At 35.8% G+C, this 22,007-nt stretch overlaps 1 protein-coding gene across 47 annotated transcripts in view; it reads left to right on the top strand.

The window, feature by feature from the left end:
* ptprd (protein tyrosine phosphatase receptor type D) overlaps positions 1-22,007 on the top strand; it is a 909,395-nt gene that overhangs the window by 721,068 nt on the left and 166,320 nt on the right. For all 47 annotated transcript variants that reach the window (XM_031895469.1, XM_031895576.1, XM_031895588.1 and 44 more), the window contains one exon: positions 19,138-19,302. In XM_031895469.1, the coding sequence (XP_031751329.1) occupies positions 19,218-19,302 (85 nt within the window). In that variant the 5' untranslated portion in view covers positions 19,138-19,217. The remainder of the gene's footprint in view (positions 1-19,137; positions 19,303-22,007) is intronic.

Below are 22,007 nucleotides of genomic sequence, written 5' to 3' on the forward strand. Positions count from 1 at the left end.
CAGCCAAATATGAGCTAGGGGAGTTATATTTGTGTCCATTCTATTACCCCTTTCCCTTAGTAAATAAGCCACAAGTATTTTTTAGAACTGGATAAAATTAGGTATTGTATCTATTTGATTGAGCTGCTTAAGTAATACTAAATCCAGTACCTTATTTATAACCCTAATATATAACCAGCACTATAACATAAAATGTCATAATATGTTTTTCTCTAGAAGAAGGATGATGAGAAGGAGTAATATACTTTATTAACCCAATTTGTGATTAACTTTAGCTAGTGTGAGAAAGGTTTGTCTGAATGCAGTCATTAACCCTGTTAAAAATAACCTTTGGAGGTCATGTCATTTTGTTTGCAGCAGTGAAATAAGTTTATTTCAGCAGAATGAAGCCATTATTAGCTTGGCAGAATCCACTTGTCAGAATTTTATGGAGCAGAACAGAGTTTGGCTTGGAAATTCAATAAATACTGTAATGTGAGAGGAGTTAAATTCCAAGGGCTGAGGGGCACAGAGAGGGGATTTGTCTTTAATGCAGTGTTTTACAGCTCTGTTAAGAGCTCAGCATAATCTGTAGGCAGAAATAATTTGCCTTATCTTTAACAATGTAAAGAAAATGTACCCATAACATAGGCAATTCTTAATTGGGAAACATTAATGCAACTTCAACAATAATGGACTTATTTATCAGTTTGTGAATTTGAGTTTGTTTTTCTAAATCAAATAAACTTGCATAGCAAATGCTTACTTATTAATAAGGAAAAGTCTTCCAAATTAAAAAACTTGAATACCTCAAATTTTAGAGCTATAGACTCGAATAAAACTTAAATATCTCAAATTGAAAATATGGCTTTACTTTGCCTAGGGCAACTCCCATTGAGAAAATCGCAGGCTTTTAAATGGAAATTTTTATGTCCAAGTTTTTGTTTTTTTTGCACTTAATAAATACCAGACATGCAAGTTTTTGGACCATAAATGTTATTCACATTCTTGGGTCACTATAGTTAACAGTCATTTTATTAGCGACAAAAGTAATGTTTGTCTTGATATTGGTGATAACAAATATCACCCGACTTAAGCTGGTTTTGGAAATGGCACAAAATGGTACAGTTAAGGTGGCTATACATGGTCTGGAACAGGTGGAGCAGCAGTAAGTGAAGGGGAGATGTGGCTCGTATTCATTTTCTCATCTGTTACCTAATCAATTAACCCATTGTTCAAATATAATGAATTGTCTTGTGGGGGGGGTGGGGGTACACGGATGGCCAGATTGCTTTTGCTTAGATCAGAATATTTGTGCAAACAGGACTCAATGCTTTAATTATAAACAGTAGCCATTTCCATACATGTATATATAATTAGGACATTTTAACACGCCCCTCTTTTATTATATTATAATTTTATTCCTATCTACAATCCACGTAAATCCCAGCTGCTTTACAAGTTTCAAACCCCAAAACATGCAATTTGATGCTGCTCCATGGTTGGCTGGTAGGCTGGATATATTATTTTTCCTTTCAGGGAAAATCTTTTTTTTTTTTATATGTTTAATAGTCATGCAAGCATGTGACATTCATTAAATAAAATAAATATTATACATCAAGTGTATGTTGTATATTTATTATTTGGATTGGTGTGCTTGAAATTAAGACTTTGTCCTAGTCAGTTTCCCACCACCAATCAAATATGAATAGAACTGCTATGCACGCATGGTTACTGTTATTTTAGTCTAGTATATACCAGAATATTACCCTCAAATAAAAACGTAACAGCTGCCCTGAAAAGTAATGTGCAGCACTGTCCTAAAGCATAACATGCAAACAAACACAGGCTACAAAGATAGGACTGGCTTTGATAAGGTTTCATGGTATTTCACAGTTTGCATTCTAACCGAAAATAGCAGTTGCCTTTGGTATCAGCATTTGGTTTGTCAAATAATGTGTGAGCCGAGGAAAAAGATTAATCTGCAGCATGGTGTTTTTAGCTCAGCTTCCACAATTTCAGCTGGAGATCTCTTTTTAAGCCTTGTTCGTTTCAGAAACCCAGGTTTCTACTAACCCAGTGCAAAATTACTGACTGGATTGTAAAATTATAGTATGAGCTGTTGGAGCAAGGTTCTCTCGCTGAGATTTTGTTTTATTACCATCATTTTCCGTAACATATGAAACAGAAGCCATTATTATGAACCAGACCCATAAAAATCCATCTGTATTTTAGGAAAACAATAGACATTTCTCAGGAGAAAAGGAGAAACAGCTCAAACTGAGTGTGATTGACACTTACACACACAATTCTTTATTTATGTATATAAAATGTGTGATTTATTACTACATTGCTGAAAATTTTATTTGTAGCTAAAAGTTTCCTTTTTGGCATAGTACGTGACCTGTATGCTCTATTTCAGTCTCATTTGACCACTAAACCTTTCCCACTTTGCAAGAGGGTCACTTTCATGCTTTTTGGAAAATTCCAGAAATGCATTTTTTTTTGAGCCACCCTTTTAAACAGGCCATTGAGATGCAGAACTCTCTATATGGTTGATCAACACCTACAGTTTGCTGCAAGGTGACTGTACATCATGTTAAACCAGTGGGTGCTGTTAATAAAATGGGCAATTTGTTCAGTTTATTTTCATTAATACTGCACGCTTCTCTCCACCAATGTGCTCAATGAGTAGCTAATGCATCACATCCAGCTTGTTCATGCAGACAGCTAGCTCGACAAAGTTTGTAAAGAACTAATCTGGCAATCCCTAAAGTCTTCAACACACCGTAGACTTTATTAGGGTCCTGGATTTTAAATTTACTTTAAAGAAAAATTAAATAAACCATCAATATGACAGATGAAATCTTAAGTATTTAACAAGTCATTATGCCTTGGCAGTGCTTTGCATTCTCGTGACATCCTGGCATCGTTGCAGTTACTGTAAGCTCTTCATGTTATGACTCACAAGCATCTAATATGATATGAGGCAACTGTGGCTGATGTCCATTATTGCTGACACATCCTTTTAATTTTCCTTAAGTAAATAGGAATAGGTTTGTTCGCTGGCTAGCAACTCTTCGCCTTTACATTTCCATATTGATTAGTTCAGGTTGATTTGATTTGCAACAGCCAATCTGTTCTTATAAATCTCCTTCTGTCATTGGACCATATTCACATCACTGGTTTAAAGAGTGAAACCTGCACGTCTGCGGTTAACTTGTGGCCTTTTTGAGCAAAGTCAGTCTTTCCTCAGTGCTTTGTTTCCCATCCAGTGTCAAATGCCAAAATGAACAGAATGTTCATGCGGTCTGGAGATATTTTTTTGCAGCTAAATAAGGTTGTTAGATTGTGTATGACTCCTAGACGTAGATCATGTTTCATCAAAAAACTTGAAATTGACTCCATGATATATTTAACAAATACCCTACCATTCCACATGAGAATAAATTGCCAAATTTGTCACTGTGAAAGTCCAAGGATACAAAACATTAAATAAAACATTATTAAATAAACAACATATCCTTTTTCATTTTTAAAGCAAAGGCATGGTTTCCTTTTGGCCAACTTGAAATTGAACCTTCAAAGCCCAGTTTATAAAAAAGCAGGATTATAAATATCCTATATTTGTAAAGAATTATTCTAAAAAACTTCTCCTTTTCTGGAATCTTGAATATTCGTTTTCCTTTGTGAGTATCAAATAATGCAAAGTCATGAAACCAATGTCTAGAAGATTCCATGGCTGCTAATTCAGTTATGATACTACCATCATAGTGGAGCAACTTGGTGTGGCTATGCCAAATTGAGGGTATGGGCTATAACACCCAGGGGGCCCGATTCACTAAAGTCCGAAATAAGGAGTGCTATTTATAGCATGCGTTAAAAATCTTATCACTTCTTATTTTTCACTCGATTCACTAAAAGGACACGTCATAATTAAGAAGCGATGTTCTTGGCGTTATTTATCTTGCGACGACATATTTTCAAGCAATATATTACGCAGCACACAACATATTACGCAGCACGTTGCTTGAAAATATAAATAGCACTCCTTATTTCGGACTTTAGTGAATCGGGCCCAGGGTCTTAGTTTCAAATTTTAGTTATTATGGTAACAATAATAAAAAATTGTTCACTTTCATTTTATTCCATTTATAGTCAGGTTTTTGCCTGCAGATTTCTGGGACACATCTCAGCCAGGTCAGTGTGCTGGACATTATTGGGAGTCCACACATGGTCCAAAAATTGTACGAAACGTTGTTTCATAGAGTTAGATCAGTATGTGTATGGCTGTTGCATGTGTATAGTAGGTTAAAAATGCACAAACATAATGTGGGTATGATGTGCCAATTTCAGCTTTGCAATTAACTTTGTCATTTTAGAAGGTGGAATAGTTTGTAGTGTGCAATATATTGTTTATGAATTAGTTTGCAAATTCTTAATATTAGTCTTTGACAAGACACATATCAGTATGAGCAAAGCAAATATGTCTTAATAACTGAAGCATTCCCAGATCATTCACACAAAAAGCCCTCATTATTAACATGGTATCTGTACAGTTTGTATCTTGATCTAGATTTTTAGGACAGAATGCCAGGTTTTTTTTTGTTTGAATGTGCTCTATTTTGGTTTAAACTAGGTTTTTATGACTGAATTTGCAGATTCCCCATAAGTACATTTCATACTTAGCTGACTGATTACAACAGACAATCTTTATGGCTTTTTTTCTCTGTGCCATTTATTCCCTTTCAGATGTTGAGCAAGTCAAAACAGTATTCTCAATGGGAAACATTTTGTCTTGAAGAAAAGACTGACACATTTTTCTTGCGATGTTGTACTGCTCCACAAGGGGTTATCTGGTTTTTCACAGGTTTTGTTGAGCTTATGTGTGTGTGCGTTGGAATTTCAATTATACTATCTATGTCTGTTACTTGATATGTTCGTATGCCAAGAGAATATATATTAACATACTAAGGTATTTTTGGCATTGCAACAACTTGAATTTTTAGCAGAATTTGCTGTTTTCATTCAGCACTTACATTTTTTCCCAACATATGTAAATGAGAGTTACATTTTAATATAATAAATGCCAGTTAAAATAAAATAAAAAAAAAAACTAAACATTTCTTGTGAGTTGCATTATATTTATAGGGCAAAGCTGCATTTTTTCTGATGTACAATAGCCCATTGCAATGATGCCCCCCTATCACAGTCTCAAAAACTAAGCTACTGCTTCCTCTATGTCAAAGTTTCTAAACCTATGGGCCTTGCCCCAATAATGGATTTCCATGCTGCTAAGGTCAGGTCCCCTTTATTCCCTTTAAATGCAATGCTATAACTTCATACAATAGAAAACAGCTATTAAAACGAGGTGCTCATTTTAAGGTTTAATCTTAAACCCTAACAAACCCTGCTCTATAAGTCTACTCCCAGGGAAGGCAAAAAGTAACACCTGATACTCGAAGTACATATTGTATAAAAGGGCAACAAGCAATACCCTCTGTAATTTTAGCAGCAGGGGAGTTTGGAATACAGGAAAATACACTAGCAAGGTAGCTGAGCAGTAATTTCATTGCATTGTGTAAAAGCTCTAAGCACTTCCTATAATACAGGTAATACTTGTGACAATCATACGCTATCAAACTAATCATACCTACCTGATTTTAGGGGTTTTCTACCAAAAAATAAAGGGATAGGGATATGTGAATATGCTATTTATATATAAAGTGTTTATCTTGTCTGATCTGTGTAGTTCTCAGTGGGAAACAAACAATGAAACATTTAACCACAGAGGAAAAATAACACCTCTTTTGAGATGTTGTTGTTGTATGTTTTCCAGAGTTAGAAAGTTTTCTGGTTATAAAAGGGTTACACACAGAGATGCAGAATCTGATGGTTCTATACTTTTATTCTCTGGAAGTATCATGCGGTGTATAACAGAAAGACGGCACAATAGAGCATATGCCTGCTACACTATGAATAGAGGTAATCTAGCAAAGTAGGACACTTTGTGCAAATTTATTATATTTTGCCCTTTAGACACAAAAGCTTTACAAAGAGTTTTTGTCCAGAACCCATGGCTTCTTTCTAATGTTTAGCAGAATCTTGCTCTCATCAGTACTGCTCTCGTTAGTAGTTGAGATGCTTGGGTGGAATCGCTTGTTTGGTATTTAACGAGTATAGCAAAATCTTAATCTGTTGAACCTTATACTCCCATCCTAGATTCAAGATATTTGTCCTCAGGGTTAAATGGAACTGTGGATGTAGGTAGAGAGTGCTTTTAATTTCAAGGGTCACGAGCTGGGGGAACACTATAAATATTTCCTTTCTAAGCAGTCACCATTTTGTAGCAGGTCATTAATTTAAAGGAGACTTTTCATTGAAGGAGCTCATTCAGCTGTCGACATGATGAGTAAGCTGATGTTTCTAGCCAGACTACAACCTGAACACAGTATTTGGGAGGCTGTTTATTTATCACGTTTTTCATAAATTGTGTTAGATAGCATTTTGTCAGAATCTGTTACAAGGTAAAATAACAGGGCCAGTTGCAACTGCATTGTTGCTAGGGCAATAAAGAGTTAAAGATTCTAATTATGTGAGGTCTAAAGAAGTGTAAAAAAAAAGAATCAAGAAATTATTTATATTGCATGAGTCAAAGATTTTTTTCTGTTTTGTGGTTCAGATCCCTTGTTGCAGTACTGTCTGTTAAAAAGCATCAGAATGAATTATGCACAAGATTGCCTGAATACCTAATTCTGTCTTTACTTGGAAGCATCATGCTTTACAGCTCTAGCATTCCACATGTTTTTTCATCTGAAAGTAGCATTAAAGTGGCCTTTTAGAACATCTTACAACTAATGTGCAGTTGTCCAGCATGTGTGTCACTGTAGAAGCAGCATACAAATATATAAATCATCAGCTATGGGGAAATGTGTTTTTTACCCAACTCTGTGTTGGTATTTTACCATGTTACTATATTATTTTTAGTAAATATTTGCCATTTTATCACTTTATACAACCTTCTGGTTGGTTCACTCACAAGGCTTGGGGATATCACACAGGAGATGTGGGTAGCAAGTGAGGGGGAATCTTAAAACTATACCCTAAAAATATATTACATAAAACAGCTCATATCTAAAACCCTAATCTAAATAAACCATGTTCACAAAAATATATTTTTTAGTAGTATGTGTCATTGGGTAATCCTAAATAGAAAATCAAGGATTTAGGAATCATACGAATTACACAAACAAACTAAAGCACACTTACATGTTAGGTCACATCAGCCAATAAATGGACAAAGTTCTGTCTTTTACTCCCACACTACTTCCTGTTAGAGCTGCACTATTTCTGGTCATGTGATCTCAGAGAGAGCACACTGCCCATCACAAAATGGTGGCTCAAGGGAAAAGATGTAAAAGTGCAGTATATACTGATAGATATATTCCAGTTTATAAAGATTCTTTAATAGGCCAACTAATATGATATAAACTGTTGGTTTTCATTCTGGGGGTATAATTTTCCTTTAAGGCCTGTGTTTTATTTAAAAGACTATGGACACCAACCTTGCATGCTGTGAACCTCAAGGTCTATTAGTTAGGAGCTCAAGCTTTCAAGGTAGGGCTAAATTAGGAAGAAAAAAGGTAAATGGGCCCTACAGTAACCTTGTTAAAAAAACCAAGACATATATTAAAGTCATGCATATTCTGCCTGTGTTGGGTAAAATAATTTTTCTTCTGGTGTATTAACCTTGTGCATCCCCTTCACAGTTCTGGTTTAGTTATACATATATTATATTGATGTTCCTATTCTGTATATCTAACTTTATGCCTAATAAGTAATTCTTTATCCCATAAAGAACTCCTGGTGTCCATTGAGAGAATACAACAAATCTCCATAGGAACGCATTGAGCTTCCAAGCTATCAATTATATGTGTTGATAGTTTGCTTCAGAGGGGAAAGGGAATCTGATATAAACTGACACACCTGAAACATAGATATCAAGATAAAGACTGGTAGACATGGAAACACTGGAAGCCTTATAATTAGCATTTATAAACCTTCTGATCCTTCTATTTATGTTATAATTGACAGTGAAAGAGCCTTCTGGTAACTGATCATTTATTATTCCATAAAGTACTGAGAGAAATTAGCAGGTCAGTGAATATATGCATGATTAGCAGCTGATATTAAAAACCTCTTTTTTTGTGTACCAATGCACCAAATACCAATAAAAGGTGCTGTTTATATTTTGCTGGTCCATTGACAATAATTATTTGCAGTAATTATTGAAATATGGTACTATATCATCCTGCACAACCCTTTAATAACTGTGGCTACATTAGTCATGGATGGCAGGAGCACCTCAAGTAAAACTGAAACCAATGCCCCCAAGCAAAAGTCATGTGACCTGTTAACCCATCATTAGTTTCTGCATCACGGGAAATAGAATAATAAAAGCCATATCAAGTGAGAGTGCACTTTAATTAAAGTAACATAAAGTACATGACCACAATTATTCCAATGATCTGGAATATTTAGTATATTATAGCTCAAATGTCAGGTGTCAGGTGAACACTTCCTTTCCAGCAACACACAAAATGTATGCTTTTACCTAAATGTGTGTTGTTTTTTTTAATTAATATGTGTAAAATTGGAAGGATAAAATTAATCAGAATATATCCAATGTAAGAAGCAAAATTGTTCATCAAGCTTTTGCTTCACACAGCTGGATGATATCCAAATTACATATTCTGCAAAGTGGGTTATTACAAATGTATTTTTTATCTAAAACCTTTATATAGCTACATCATTTTACTCTTCCATTATTGATTACAGCCACACGCCATGGTAATAACAGCAGGCCGAACCTGTGTCAAATAATGATGCCAAATATTATGTAATGGATGTTTTGCCACTAAACAAACACAGGCTTTCTAAAATTGCAACTGGCTCAGGAGATATACAAACACTACGCACTGAATACGAGTTTCTATTTCTCAGCAATCTGTAAATAGTTAGACCGCCTTTTTAATCACATATCTTGGCACTATGTGTTTTGCATTAATTAATTCCATTATAATTTGTTTCAGAAGCACTTTGATACAGATATGACCCACTTACTATGGTTTTAAATTCAAAATGTTTGTATGCTATAAAAAAAAAAGTTTAGACACTATTGAATTGGGTAAAGCAAAACATCTAAAGATGCAGCCTTTTCATGAATGTTAATGTAATAATGTGGTTTGGAATAGTTAAGCTTAGCCACCTGTTCTCTTGGCGATCTGGCTGACTACTTTGAGACTCAAATAAAAATTAACAGTCTTCAGCCTGCATCCTCCAAATCCCACAGTTCCCTGCACATGTGATGTCAATAAGTAAAGGAACATCACAGTGCAATGTATTGTGGGTTATATAGTTTCTGCATGCTGTCTGTAAGCTGTGGAGAAATCAATGTTTTAGTCCCTCCTCCCTTGCCAGGATTTTAAATGATGCATAAGAGAAGAACTGTTTTGCAGCTGGAATTCAGCATATAAAAATGGTACAGGTATAGGACCCGTTATCCAGAATACTCGGGACCAAGGGTATTCCGGATAAGGGGTCTTTCCGTAATTTGGATCTCCATACCTTAAGTCTACTAAAGAATCAATAAGACATTAATTAAACCCAATAGGATTGTTTTGCATCCAACAAGGATTAATTATATCTTAGTTGGGATCAAGTACAAGGTACTGATTTATTACTACAGAGAAAAAGGAAATCATTTTTAAAATTCTGAATTATTTGATTAAAGTGGAGTCTATGGGAGACGGGCTTTCCGTAATTCGGAGCTTTCTGGATAATGGGTTTCCGGATAAGGGATCCCATACCTGTATTTATTCATACGCTTTGAAGGAACAGAATACAGTGATAAGTATATTTAGGGTTTCTGTGTTGTGTGGGGCTCTAACAAGTTTTGGTTTCAGAAGCCAGAGTTACCCTTTAATGCTGACTTGCATTCATTACATTTAAGAAATATGTGTGTGAGTGTATGTAAGTGAATAAAATAGATGCTCCATCTTTTGTGGACTAACAAATCACACCAGGGATAGAGGTAGGTGTTGTAGTGCCAAGTTGCATCTTGCATATCACTGCTTAGTTTTTCTCTTTACAGACATCCCTTGGTTGCTGGTTTATGGGAAAGCCCTTCAGTACTACAGTGCTTGCAGAAAAATTGCAAATGACACTGTTATGTCCTATAAAAATGTTAAATGCTTTTTATTTAATTAGCTAACACTCCCTTACTCTCTAGATTCATATTTTTCCTTCAGAATGACCAAATGATTCAAATCTTGCATCTGTGTGGGAACATGAATAATAGTTTTTAACCTTCTTGTGGGAATACAAGCCAACCAGCCATAAAATTAGAGTAATTTATTAAAACCATGTGGACAGTTATTATAAATGTATCCCTCCTTAGGTGAGATTTTTCATTAAGTTGCATTTGTGGAACTAATGAAAACCCTTTTTTTTAAAAAAATATATTTCTGAAAAGCATTTATTTGATACATATGGTTAATTTGCAAACATCTATAACATTTAGTTTATGATGGCCATAGTTATATGTACTTCATCTGATTTTATCCAGTTATTTATTTAAACAGTTTTATTTTTAACATATTAAATGTCATCATCATACCTGCATCATAATGGGAATACATCTAGGAATTTGGAGGATAAGGAATTCGACTCGAATGTAAAAGAAGCGGACCACAAATGCATATATGTATTTTTCCATCTCCATTGGAGATTGTTGAAAGAGGAAATGACTATGGTTGCAACACAAGGCAAAAAGAATGTACTTTTGCTTACTGAACCCAAAAAATACCAGATATGTTACAGACTGACTTCTCTTGTAGATCATTTGATTTATTTTATTGTGTGCCTTTTCTGTGTTTGAGAATACACAACTTCATTCAGAATTATAGAGCTGCCACATGGACTGCTTTAGTATCAGGAAGGCCCAAAGTTGCAAGTCATTGTGTGGTAAAGAGAGCTACTCTTCTTTAATTAGACTGTATGACTAGAAATCACATTGCTAGTTTTAGGGGTGTTGACAGGGTTAAAGTGTTGCTACAAATGAGAGGTTGAACAGATGTGGACCTTTACATACTGTGGCTCCTTATTGACTTTAAAAGATGTATTAATTTACTTGTTTCATTTCAATGAATTTTATCTTTAAGATAAAATTGTTCTATTAAGATATGTAAAATGTTTCATAAATGCCCATATAACACTGCAGTCGTAAGCACTTTTAAGTAATATAGGACAGTCCTTTAAATCTTTTCTATGTATGTATGTATGTATGTATGTATAACTTTATTTATAAAGCGCCTAAAGGGTACGCAGCGCTGTACAATCTTACAAAATACAAAATTACACACAGGGAGGACAAGTGATATAATAAATAAATACAATAAATATATTGAAATGAATTCAAAGCCTACTTAAAAATTACATTTATCAGGTTTGTAAGATACATTTTCAATTTATGCAAGTTAAAATTGAGAGAGCCTATGCTCAAAATAAAAATAAAACAATTCCCATGAAGTGGAAGTTTCTGCTGTATTTCTATGCTTTTAATTAGTCAACTTGTGGAGGGGGGAGTCGGTTATATAGGCAGTGCTCTTCAGTAACTGCTTTGCCCAGGGGAATGGAATTCACAGCTTTATATAAAAGTGATTTCATAGATTATAATGCTACACGTTTGATATTAAAATCATCAGTTCATTGCAAACTGGTAACAGGCTTCTTCTTTAAGGATAATAGTTTATGTTGTCCCAAAAAGCTTGCTTACTTCTCAGTTTCATTATACAGTATATTGAATTTTTTTTTTTTTAATTAGTTTTTTTTACCACTTTACATTTTTGTATATGCTTTACGACTGGTAGTGGGTGTTTATGGCTGCTTGTACACCATCTGCAAGGAGTGGTGTATGGATTTTTTTTATGATTCAAAGGTTGGGTGATATTGTAATCACTTGAGATATATAGTTTGCTAACACTAACATTTTGTTTCCCTTTTTTAGTGCTGTTAACTTTTAAATTATCAGGTAATGCAATCTGTCTGTAGAATTATGAACATACACACATATGAGCCAGCAGGATACTATGCAGTCTGCCAGCAATAGCATGTGTGAAATCCCACAGTAAAGTGAGAAAGGGCAAATTTCCCCTTTTGTTAAAAAAAAAAAAAAAGAATCTGTGATGGTGTTTCTGTAGTATTATAAATGTATGAGTCATGGTAGGTCACAGTGGATTCCCTCTAATGGCTGATTTTAATTCATTTTCTGCCTAACATTATTCTTCATTTTCCTATGAGCACATTTTGTATAGTAGTATAGCTCTGACTGCTAATTTTTATGCAATGAACACATAGGGACACCTTCGCGACCAGCACTGTTCATATTTGTTATTTAATCAGAATTAATGTGAATTTATTTTCATACTATAAAGCACTTTGGTAGGCCTAGTATGATGTCAATAAAACATTAGTGCAAACTAACATGAAACAAAAGACCTTCAACAGAAGTAGTCTCCTAGGAACATTATATTGCACTTAATGTATAGATCATTCTTACATCTGGATATGATTGGGGCATTTACTAATAAATGGGTCTGGCAAGTACTTGCCAGTAATTTTGTGGTTACAGATAATGTGATCTAGCAGCACACAATGTTCCAATGATATCAGCCTACCCAATGACCCAGAATGGGGAAATGGCAAAGTGTAAGATCCATTTTTTAAAATTATCTATATCAGCTCTAAGGACTAGTGAAATGTGTTCTTTTTAATACAACTATCTCCTGGACAGCCCTCCAAATCTAAATGTTAAAGGAACAGTAACACTAAAAACATTAAAGAGCTTTAAAGTATTAAAAATATAATGCACTGTTGCCCTGCACTGGTAAAACTGGTGTGTTTGCTACAGTAACCCTACTATAATTTATATAATAAGCTGCTGTGTAGCCATGGGGGCAGCCATTTAAGCTGGAAAAAGGAGAAAAGGCACAGGTTACATAGCAGATAACAGATAAGTTCTGTAGAGTACAATAGCGTTTTATCTGTTATCTGTTATGTGCCTGTGCCTTTTCTACTTTAAATGGCTGCTCCCATGGCTACATAGCAGCTTATTTATATAAATTATAGTAGACTTTCTGAAGTAAACACACAACGTTTACCAGTGCAGGGCAGCAGCACAATATACAGTGGAGGAAATAATTATTTGACCCCTCACTGATTTTGTAAGTTTGTCCAATGACAAAGAAATGAAAAGTCTCAGAACAGTATCATTTCAATGGTAGGTTTATTTTAACAGTGGCAGATAGCACATCAAAAGGAAAATCGAAAAAATAACTTTAAATAAAAGATAGCAACTGATTTGCATTTCATTGAGTGAAATAAGTTTTTGAACCCTCTAACAAAAAAAGACTTAATACTCAGTGGAAAAACCCTTGTTTGCAAGCACAGAGGTCAAATGTTTCTTGTAATTGATGACCAAGTTTGCGCACATTTTAGGAGGAATGTTGGTCCACTCCTCTTTGCAGATCATCTCTAAATCCCTAAGGTTTCGAGGCTGTCTCTGTGCAACTCTGAGCTTGAGCTCCCTCCATAGGTTTTCTATTGGATTAAGGTCCGGAGACTGACTAGGCCACTCCATGACCTTAATGTGCTTCTTCTTGAGCCACTCCTTTGTTGCCTTTGCTGTATGTTTTGGGTCATTGTCGTGCAGGAACACCCATCCACGACCCATTTTCAGTTTCCTGGCAGAGGGAAGGAGGTTGTCGTTCAGGATTTCACGATACATGGCTCCGTCCATTTTCCCGTTAATGCGAATAAGTTGTCCTGTGCCCTTAGCAGAAAAACACCCCCAAAGCAAAATGTTTCCACCCCCATGCTTGACGGTGGGGACGGTGTTTTGGGGGTCATAGGCAGCATTTTTCTTCCTCCAAACACAGCGAGTTGAGTTAATGCCAAAGAGCTCTATTTTGGTCTCATCAGACCACAGCACCTTCTCCCAGTCACTTACAGAATCATTCAGGTGTTCATTGGCAAACTTCAGACGGGCCTGCACATGTGACTTCTTGAGCAGGGGGACCTTGCGAGCCCTGCAGGATTTTAATCCATTGCGGTGTAATGTGTTTCCAATGGTTTTCTTGGTGACTGTGGTCCCTGCTAATTTGAGGTCATTAACTAACTCCTCCCGTGTAGTTCTAGGATGCTTTTTCACCTTTCTCAGAATCATTGACACCCCATGAGGTGAGATCTTGCGTGGAGCCCCAGAGCGAGGTCGATTGATGGTCATTTTGTGCTCCTTCCATTTTCGAACAATCGCACCAACAGTTGTCACCTTCTCTCCCAGCTTCTTGCTAATGGTTTTGTAGCCTATTCCAGCCTTGTGCAGGTCTACAATTTTGTCTCTGACATCCTTGGACAGCTCTTTGGTCTTTCCCATGTTGGAGAGTTTGGAGTCTGCTTGATTGATTGATTCTGTGGACAGGTGTCTTTTATACAGGTGACTAGTTAAGACAGGTGTCCTTAATGAGGTTGACTAATTGAGTAGAAGTGTCTAACCACTCTGTGGGAGCCAGAACTCTTAATGGTTGGTAGGGGTTCAAAAACTTATTTCACTCAATGAAATGCAAATCAGTTGCTATCTTTTATTTAAAGTTATTTTTTCGATTTTCCTTTTGATGTGCTATCTGCCACTGTTAAAATAAACCTACCATTGAAATGATACTGTTCTGAGACTTTTCATTTCTTTGTCATTGGACAAACTTACAATCAGTGAGGGGTCAAATAATTATTTCCTCCACTGTATTTTAGTTACTTTTATACACTTAAATTTTTTGGTGTTACTGTACCTTTAAAAGGCCTGTGCCATACAAGTTGTCATAATGAGAATATTTCCCCACTTAAGCAATAATGCATCACTATATTTTTCCTTCATTGGCAGATTTTAACAGAAACGACAAAACAAAACAACCTCTAAGAGCACATTCTCTGCATCTCCATCTCTGTTCTAGCATCAAAGTCATTATATAGCAGTTGGCTCGGATACGCTTGCACAGACACAAATTGAGTCCGACAGGACTGATGTCTTATGGATGTTGATGCTATTTGAAATGCTGGCATAAAGATGGTTATGAAGATAGGGGTGAACTGGTGCCTTCAGCACACGCCATGCTATAATTTCTGTCGCTTGCATTCATTTCAGCTGTACATTGTGGGAAATCAAAGGATAAATGGCACTGTAAATGCTTGCTTGGTATAAAATCCAGGGTGGTTTCTTTGTCTGATGTATAGACTGCTTGCATAGAAGTTTAAATTATAGATTACACCTATTTTTAACCAGATTTTACTGTTAAAAGAAAACATTTCTTGTTGGTGTAAATGGTCATTGACTGCTTGATGACAGGGCCAAATGTAGGACAAAGTAGACCTGCCATTAACCCTGAGAGCCCATCATCTTATAGGTCTCTGGTGGTCAGGGCTCCAACATTTTGTAGTGACACAGATCACATAAGTATATGCTAGACCCGTCTTAATATTTAGGGTCAGTTTGGTAATAAGTTTAAAAAAACAAATGACAACTCAGCCCATAAAGAATCTATCTAGGAGTCAAGTTCATGAGACAGAGAATGCTAAGAAGCATTGTAACATTTTTCAAGAATCCACATACCAATATTCTCAGTGTGGTGTCTTCTTGAGTGTCCCGGGTGGCACATTCAGAGGCCATTCTTCGGTAAATCTGTCATCTCCTGGCATACTCCTAGTAGAGGACATAATGCTCTGCTATGTATTTAAGGAGGACACTTGTGTGGAGATTTTTCCATACTATATTTTTCCATATCCACCACTATATTTTACTTTTTGTCTTCTGTCAACAAAGGGTATACAGACAACCTATTACTACAACTCTGCTTATACCATCCCTTTACATTTACCCCACATTATTGAAATATGTTAAAAAACTGAAATGGGTATAAAGTTTTCAGCCTCCAGATCAGAAGGAAGTTATCCTTGTATCCTATGGTAGTTTGTTTTAATCCTTTTTTTATATTATCGGTGAACTATGAATTTAGGCATGCAAAGAAAGGCTTAATGTATAGTGCCTGTATATCCCCTGTGCCAGAAGATAATGCAGTCATGGCTGATTTCACATTGATGTAAACATCACAATGATATCACAATGGGAAAATACTTTCTCCAAACTTCATTAAAGCCCTGGATATAAGTGAGCCCAGCAAGTGCTTTGGCTGGCTGGCTATATTGTAAAGTAATTAACTTTCTACAACTGTACAGGCATTGGTAACTGGGAAAATACACTATACTAGTGGTACTGTATTTTTACAAGTTACTTTATTTATTGCAGGACAAATTATTTATAAAGTGTTGCAATTCTGATGTGACTCAATAGGCTTATATTTTAAAGTAGGATCTCTATTACTTCTTTTACAAGTTTCTACAAATTATGTGACACAAGTGACATCACTAACCACTCATAACTGGCAACATCACTAAGCATTGTTTATATGGTTATATTTTGCAGTTGATGCATGACTTAAGTGTAGTGTAAATCTAAAAATGTTTTTCTCTGACACTGAATTACAACTCCTAGTACTGTTCATCACCTAAAGGAGAGGAAAGGTGTTTTTCAAGAAAATAAAATTTCTTTTAGTGATGTTGTGTATTAGATTATTGTTCCAGAACTGCAGTATTTATTCTAGTGACCCATCGCTAAACTAGAGAATCACATGACCAGATATGTGTTTGTTTCCATATTTTATGAACAGTGTGTACCTTGGAGACATATAAAATGAACAATGAAGCTAATGGACCATGTTATGTGACATCCAGTATACAGTGCATTACTGACCACAATATATAGGTATCAAATCTGTGCAACAACTGCTACATAACAAGCAGATGGGAGAGTGAAAGAAACTCTTGTCTGAAGAATGTTTCCATTGCACCTTTACAAAATAAATCAGCTATTTAAGCTGCACGGGGAAATTTGGTGATTGCTAATAATGATGCGCTTTGTAAGGTGTTTCATTTCTGCTTTCTGAAAAAAAGACATACAAGGGTATACATTGTCAAAGGTTCCCAGGGTCCTAGAACTCATCTAAAATCAGATCTTAATGCTTACTTGGAGTCATATTGTTTAGTGTACAAGTGCCAGGCTAATTCATTTCAGTTTTGAACCCAATGGTTGTAGTATATGAGTGGTGATTTATGATAATATAAGTGTAGTAGGTTTTGGGCCTCATTTACCTTTGGCCCAGGTAATTTTCTATGCATTTTGTGCTATGCACCTTGAAAATCCCTAACTTAAACTGAGTTATGACGTTCAAGCTAGGGGTGTTCCAGGGGATGCATAAGTGTCACTTCATCTCCCAACCCCACTTTGTGGAGTGAATCTCTTAGGGGCAGATTTATCAAAGTGTGAAATTAGAGGTCAGCACAGAAAAACTCACCCACTTTATTATTATTATTATTAACATTTATTTATAAAGGGCCAACATATTCCGCAGCACTGTACAAAATGTGGGTTACATACATTGGACATACAGAGTAACATATAAAGCAATCAGTAACCGATACAAGAGGTGAAGAGGGCCCTGCCCAAAAGAGCTTACAATCTCTATTAATCGCTGTGGGATTTTCAGAAGCTTATTTATCAGTGGGTGAAAGTTAGATTTCACCATTTGATAAATATGTTTCAAAAAATCCCATAGAAATAAATGGGGTGAGTTTTTCTGTGCTGAGCTCTAATTTCACACTTTGATAAACCTGCCCCTTAGCATTCCATTATAAGAGCAAAATGATTCCCTTTCACCTTTATTTTGGTAGCAAGGTATGGTGCATTATATGAAGTCTAGGCCCTTACAGGCAGGTCTCTTTTACACAAGTCAAAACAATGTAGCAAGGAGACCGTAATTAGGGGACATGGCAGTTAACATTGCTGTCACTAAGGGCTGGTTTAATTCTAACCAACACTCTCGGTGCAACTTTTTTTGTGTACATGCTTCATGTGTTTCTTCCCATAATAATCCTATAAAGAAAAACACACTGATAGGTTAATGAAACAGACTCTGTTTTGTGAACATATAGTAGAGGAGTTAGAGGGTAAATATTCAGCCAGACCCACGCAAGCAGCCTGTGTTGGTTCGGTTAAGTGTCTCAGTTGGCACTCACCCATCTTTTCCTGTAGATCAGTTTCGAAACGTAAGTGCCTCAGCATATTTTGGACAGGAACTGATTTTTTGTGAGAATTTTATTGTTTAATATATTGGCACTACATAATACATTACACAGCCATTTAGTGCTCTCAAACAAGCCGCAGTCAGAATGCTCACTCTCCTTCCTAGTTTTTACTCTGCATGTTGATATTTTTCCATTTTTGCAAATATGGAAAATTCTCCTTGTTTGTGCTTTTTAATATTTAACTGTATTTTGTTATTTTATCTTTTGAATGGATATGACAGAGCTGCAGGTTGCCACAGCCATATAAATATAGTCCGGATATTGCTTCATGCCACTAAATGCTGAATGGGTATGAAATCCATTTAGGATGTGTCTGATAATGTTAACACTCAGGACTTATGTAATGGATTAAACGGATACATCCTTTACTAAAATGACAGCTAATTATGATGATAAATTATTTGGGTGATGATCTGACCAGGGAGGAAACCATCTGGGAATAGGCTGCTTTAATATGAAGAAATGCTGTAGAGCTGCCGCCAACATGTTTCTTGGCATCATGAATATTGGCAGAGATGCAACGTTTTAATGTGCTTTACTCGGTAATGTAAATGGAAAAAAAAAATTGCAAATTCACATGTGCACTGTGTTATGCTGATCTGAATCCTTACTGGGAGATTGGAGCAGGCAGCGTCTGCAGACTGTAAGCTCTGATGGGTCGGCTCTTGAATAGGTTTGTACTGATGAGCTTCCATTTGTAGCGTCACCTATCTTTGTAGGTATTTTCCTCTTATACAGCACTGTAAAATGTGTGTGCATTTTAGAACTATAACAGAACAAAAATTGTTCACAGGTTTTTTTTAACAATGTCAGTCTTATCTGTGTCTTTTCTTTTCCTTCTTTTTTTAGGCTGTGAACATTCTGCTTTTGAAACATCGAAGTGGGCAGAAACACAGCTTGTGAGCCAGTGAAATCAAGGCTTCCAAAGCATGCAGGTGCCAAGCTGTCAGACCATGAACATAGCCAGGCCAGTGGTGGTACTTCTGTGCTTCCTACTGCATGCTGGTGCTGAAAGTAAGTCTTACCCTTTCTTCTATTTTCAGGTCCTGACCATAATGAGCAGTTTTGTTTTCAGTTGGCAGCAGTTGAGGGCCTTTGAACAGGCCTCTGTTTGACTGAATGCTAAAACACTGTGGGATCCTCACTGGCTGAGAGCCAGTACCTGAAAAAGAATATTTATGAGCTGCCTTCACCATTTTCTAGTTGTCACATAGCAAAAAAAATCTACTGTCCTTATAGACTGCAATTTTTCTTGCTTCAGCCAGAAATACATAGAATAAATCCTAAACAGCTAAATAATAAAAAGCAGGGGCATATAAAAAACTGGACCTAAACCCATTTACTCATTTTATCATTTAACAACAAGGAAATTGCATATATCTGCCTCAGAAATACTCTGCTGTCTTTTGATATTGCAAAGTCTAAACAATATAACTTTGAGCCCAATTAAGATTCCGAAACATTTGAAGATGCTATTGCAGCTGTTTCAATGAATTGTTTCTAACAGCTGCAGGCAAACTAAGAAGAGCAAAGCGTTAGTAGATATCTAAGGATATTAATGGGGACACAGTAAAAGGCATACCAGCATTTTATTATTCTAAGGATTAGCAACTGCTTTTAGCTTTAAAACCATGGGATTTCATTTAAAAAAAAAAAAAAAAACTGGTGGGTGCTGTTAAAGAAGTGAAAACAATATTTGTGCTGCTTGGGATTGATTTTATATTATTATATAATACGTCTTGTTATAATATATTATGCTATGTAATAAAAGGGCTTGTCCCAGGTAACCCATAATAAACAATCATTTACAGTTTTGTTTTCAATATTCATAATAAATTATACCTACTGGTGGGTGTTACAATGTATGTGCACATGTTGTTACATTACACTTAAAGGTGGGTAATGTAATTGACTTGTGAAACAAAAAAAAAATTCAAGCTCGTGTACCCTTGCTTATCATGCTGATTTGCTCCAATTTACTTTAAAGGTCTGTTCAGATAAACGTGTAACAATATTTGGGTTGGTCTTATTACTGTTTCTAATTGTTAAGAAATATGGCCCCCACTTCCCCATAGATTTATCAATCACTTAAAGGGGATGTCCCAAATTGGTAGTACAGTTATATGATCCTTTATCTGGAAACCCGTTAACCAGAAATTTCTGAATTCCAGGCCATCTTCCATAGAAAGATCCCTTACCAAAAAAAACCCTGGTCCAAAGCATTTCAGATAATAGATCCTAGATAGATCCTATACCTGCAAAAAATCACTTTTTCCAAAATAATTATATAGCAAAAATGTTTGTCATATAAATTAAAAAAATAAGTATTTTTAAAAGTTGATCCCCACCAAATGGTCCTGTTTAAAGTAGTCTTAAATGATAGGGATAAGACTTATTGAAATGTTTTTAAAAGTTGGGAGGTATGTAGTAGATGAAGATCAGGCATTTAGATACTCTTCCTTGGTGGTACCCCTGCTATCACATTGCAAATTGTACATTGTAAGCAGAGATGAATATTCTCTTAACCTTTAGATTAATTTAAGAAATCCAGCATAAATAGGAGGGCAACCCTATTTTGTATGTTTCAGTCTTTTCATATGGGGCAATATGATTGTTGCTAGCCTGTTTTAGTCTGAATGCTGAATCTTGGCTGTGATTAGAAACATCACAAAAACTAGCTATTAAGTACTTAGGGCCCAGACAGTATTTGACCAGCTCCGCTAGGGCCAGGGCAGGAATTACAAATTTACAGGCAATGTAAATGTGCCACATCATTCCCCATTCCTTGCCCATTTTCCCACCCTGTGACATCATTGCCCCACCCCCATGCCCCTACCTACTCCACTGACCCAAAGGCCAGTATTACGAAAAAGAAAAGGTGGCAACCCTATATTTACCTAAGTCCCTAGTCCAGGAAGAATTGACTGTACAGAAGCAATTATCAGGTGTTGGATAGGTAGCCCAGAAACAAAAGTAATTTGCTTTATTTTTCTAATGCTGTTATTACATTATTATTTGCTGAAATCATGTTTTGGCTGCAAGATTCTGAATAAATGTGAGAGCCATATTACTGAAACACAGCAATATAAATCTGGGTCTGAAGTACAAAGGTTTTGTTTTGGCATAGCACAGGCACTATTAGTAACACTATACTTTTATTTTGTGAAGAAAAGGAAGTCTGAAAGTACAAGAATGAATAAAACATGCACATTGCAGCTTTGAAACTGTACTTCACCTCTACTGTTAAAATGTTCTTATATTATTTCTTGGCGTTTATATGTCCTAAAACACATGCTCGTAACCCCTTTTCAACTGAGTGTAGATAATTCAGAAAAGCACAGAATAAGCACATTTTAGGTGGATTCAGTTTAGAATTGGAATGGAAATTGGATAAAATGAGCCTGTTACAAAATGCTTGGTTTGCATTATCTAGATAGATTTGTATGCTAACGCATTGGTTCTAATGCACATTTTGGGTAAAACCTTTCTCGGCTATTCAAATTCCATTTATATACAATTAGATGCCTGTATATACAACTGTTCCTGGCAACCTTATCTGGGGCTGAATAGCTATTGGTTTTAGTTTAGTAAAGGTGCTATGTTTTTGATGGCACAATTACCAAACTCAGTACAGGTGTAGGATCAGTTATCTGGAAAACCTGTTATCCAGAAAGTTCCAAAATTATGGGAAGGCCATCTCCCATAGACTCCCATAGACT

This window comes from Xenopus tropicalis, chromosome 1 (genome assembly GCF_000004195.4).
Source record: "Xenopus tropicalis strain Nigerian chromosome 1, UCB_Xtro_10.0, whole genome shotgun sequence".
NCBI classification, from domain to species: domain Eukaryota; kingdom Metazoa; phylum Chordata; class Amphibia; order Anura; family Pipidae; genus Xenopus; species Xenopus tropicalis.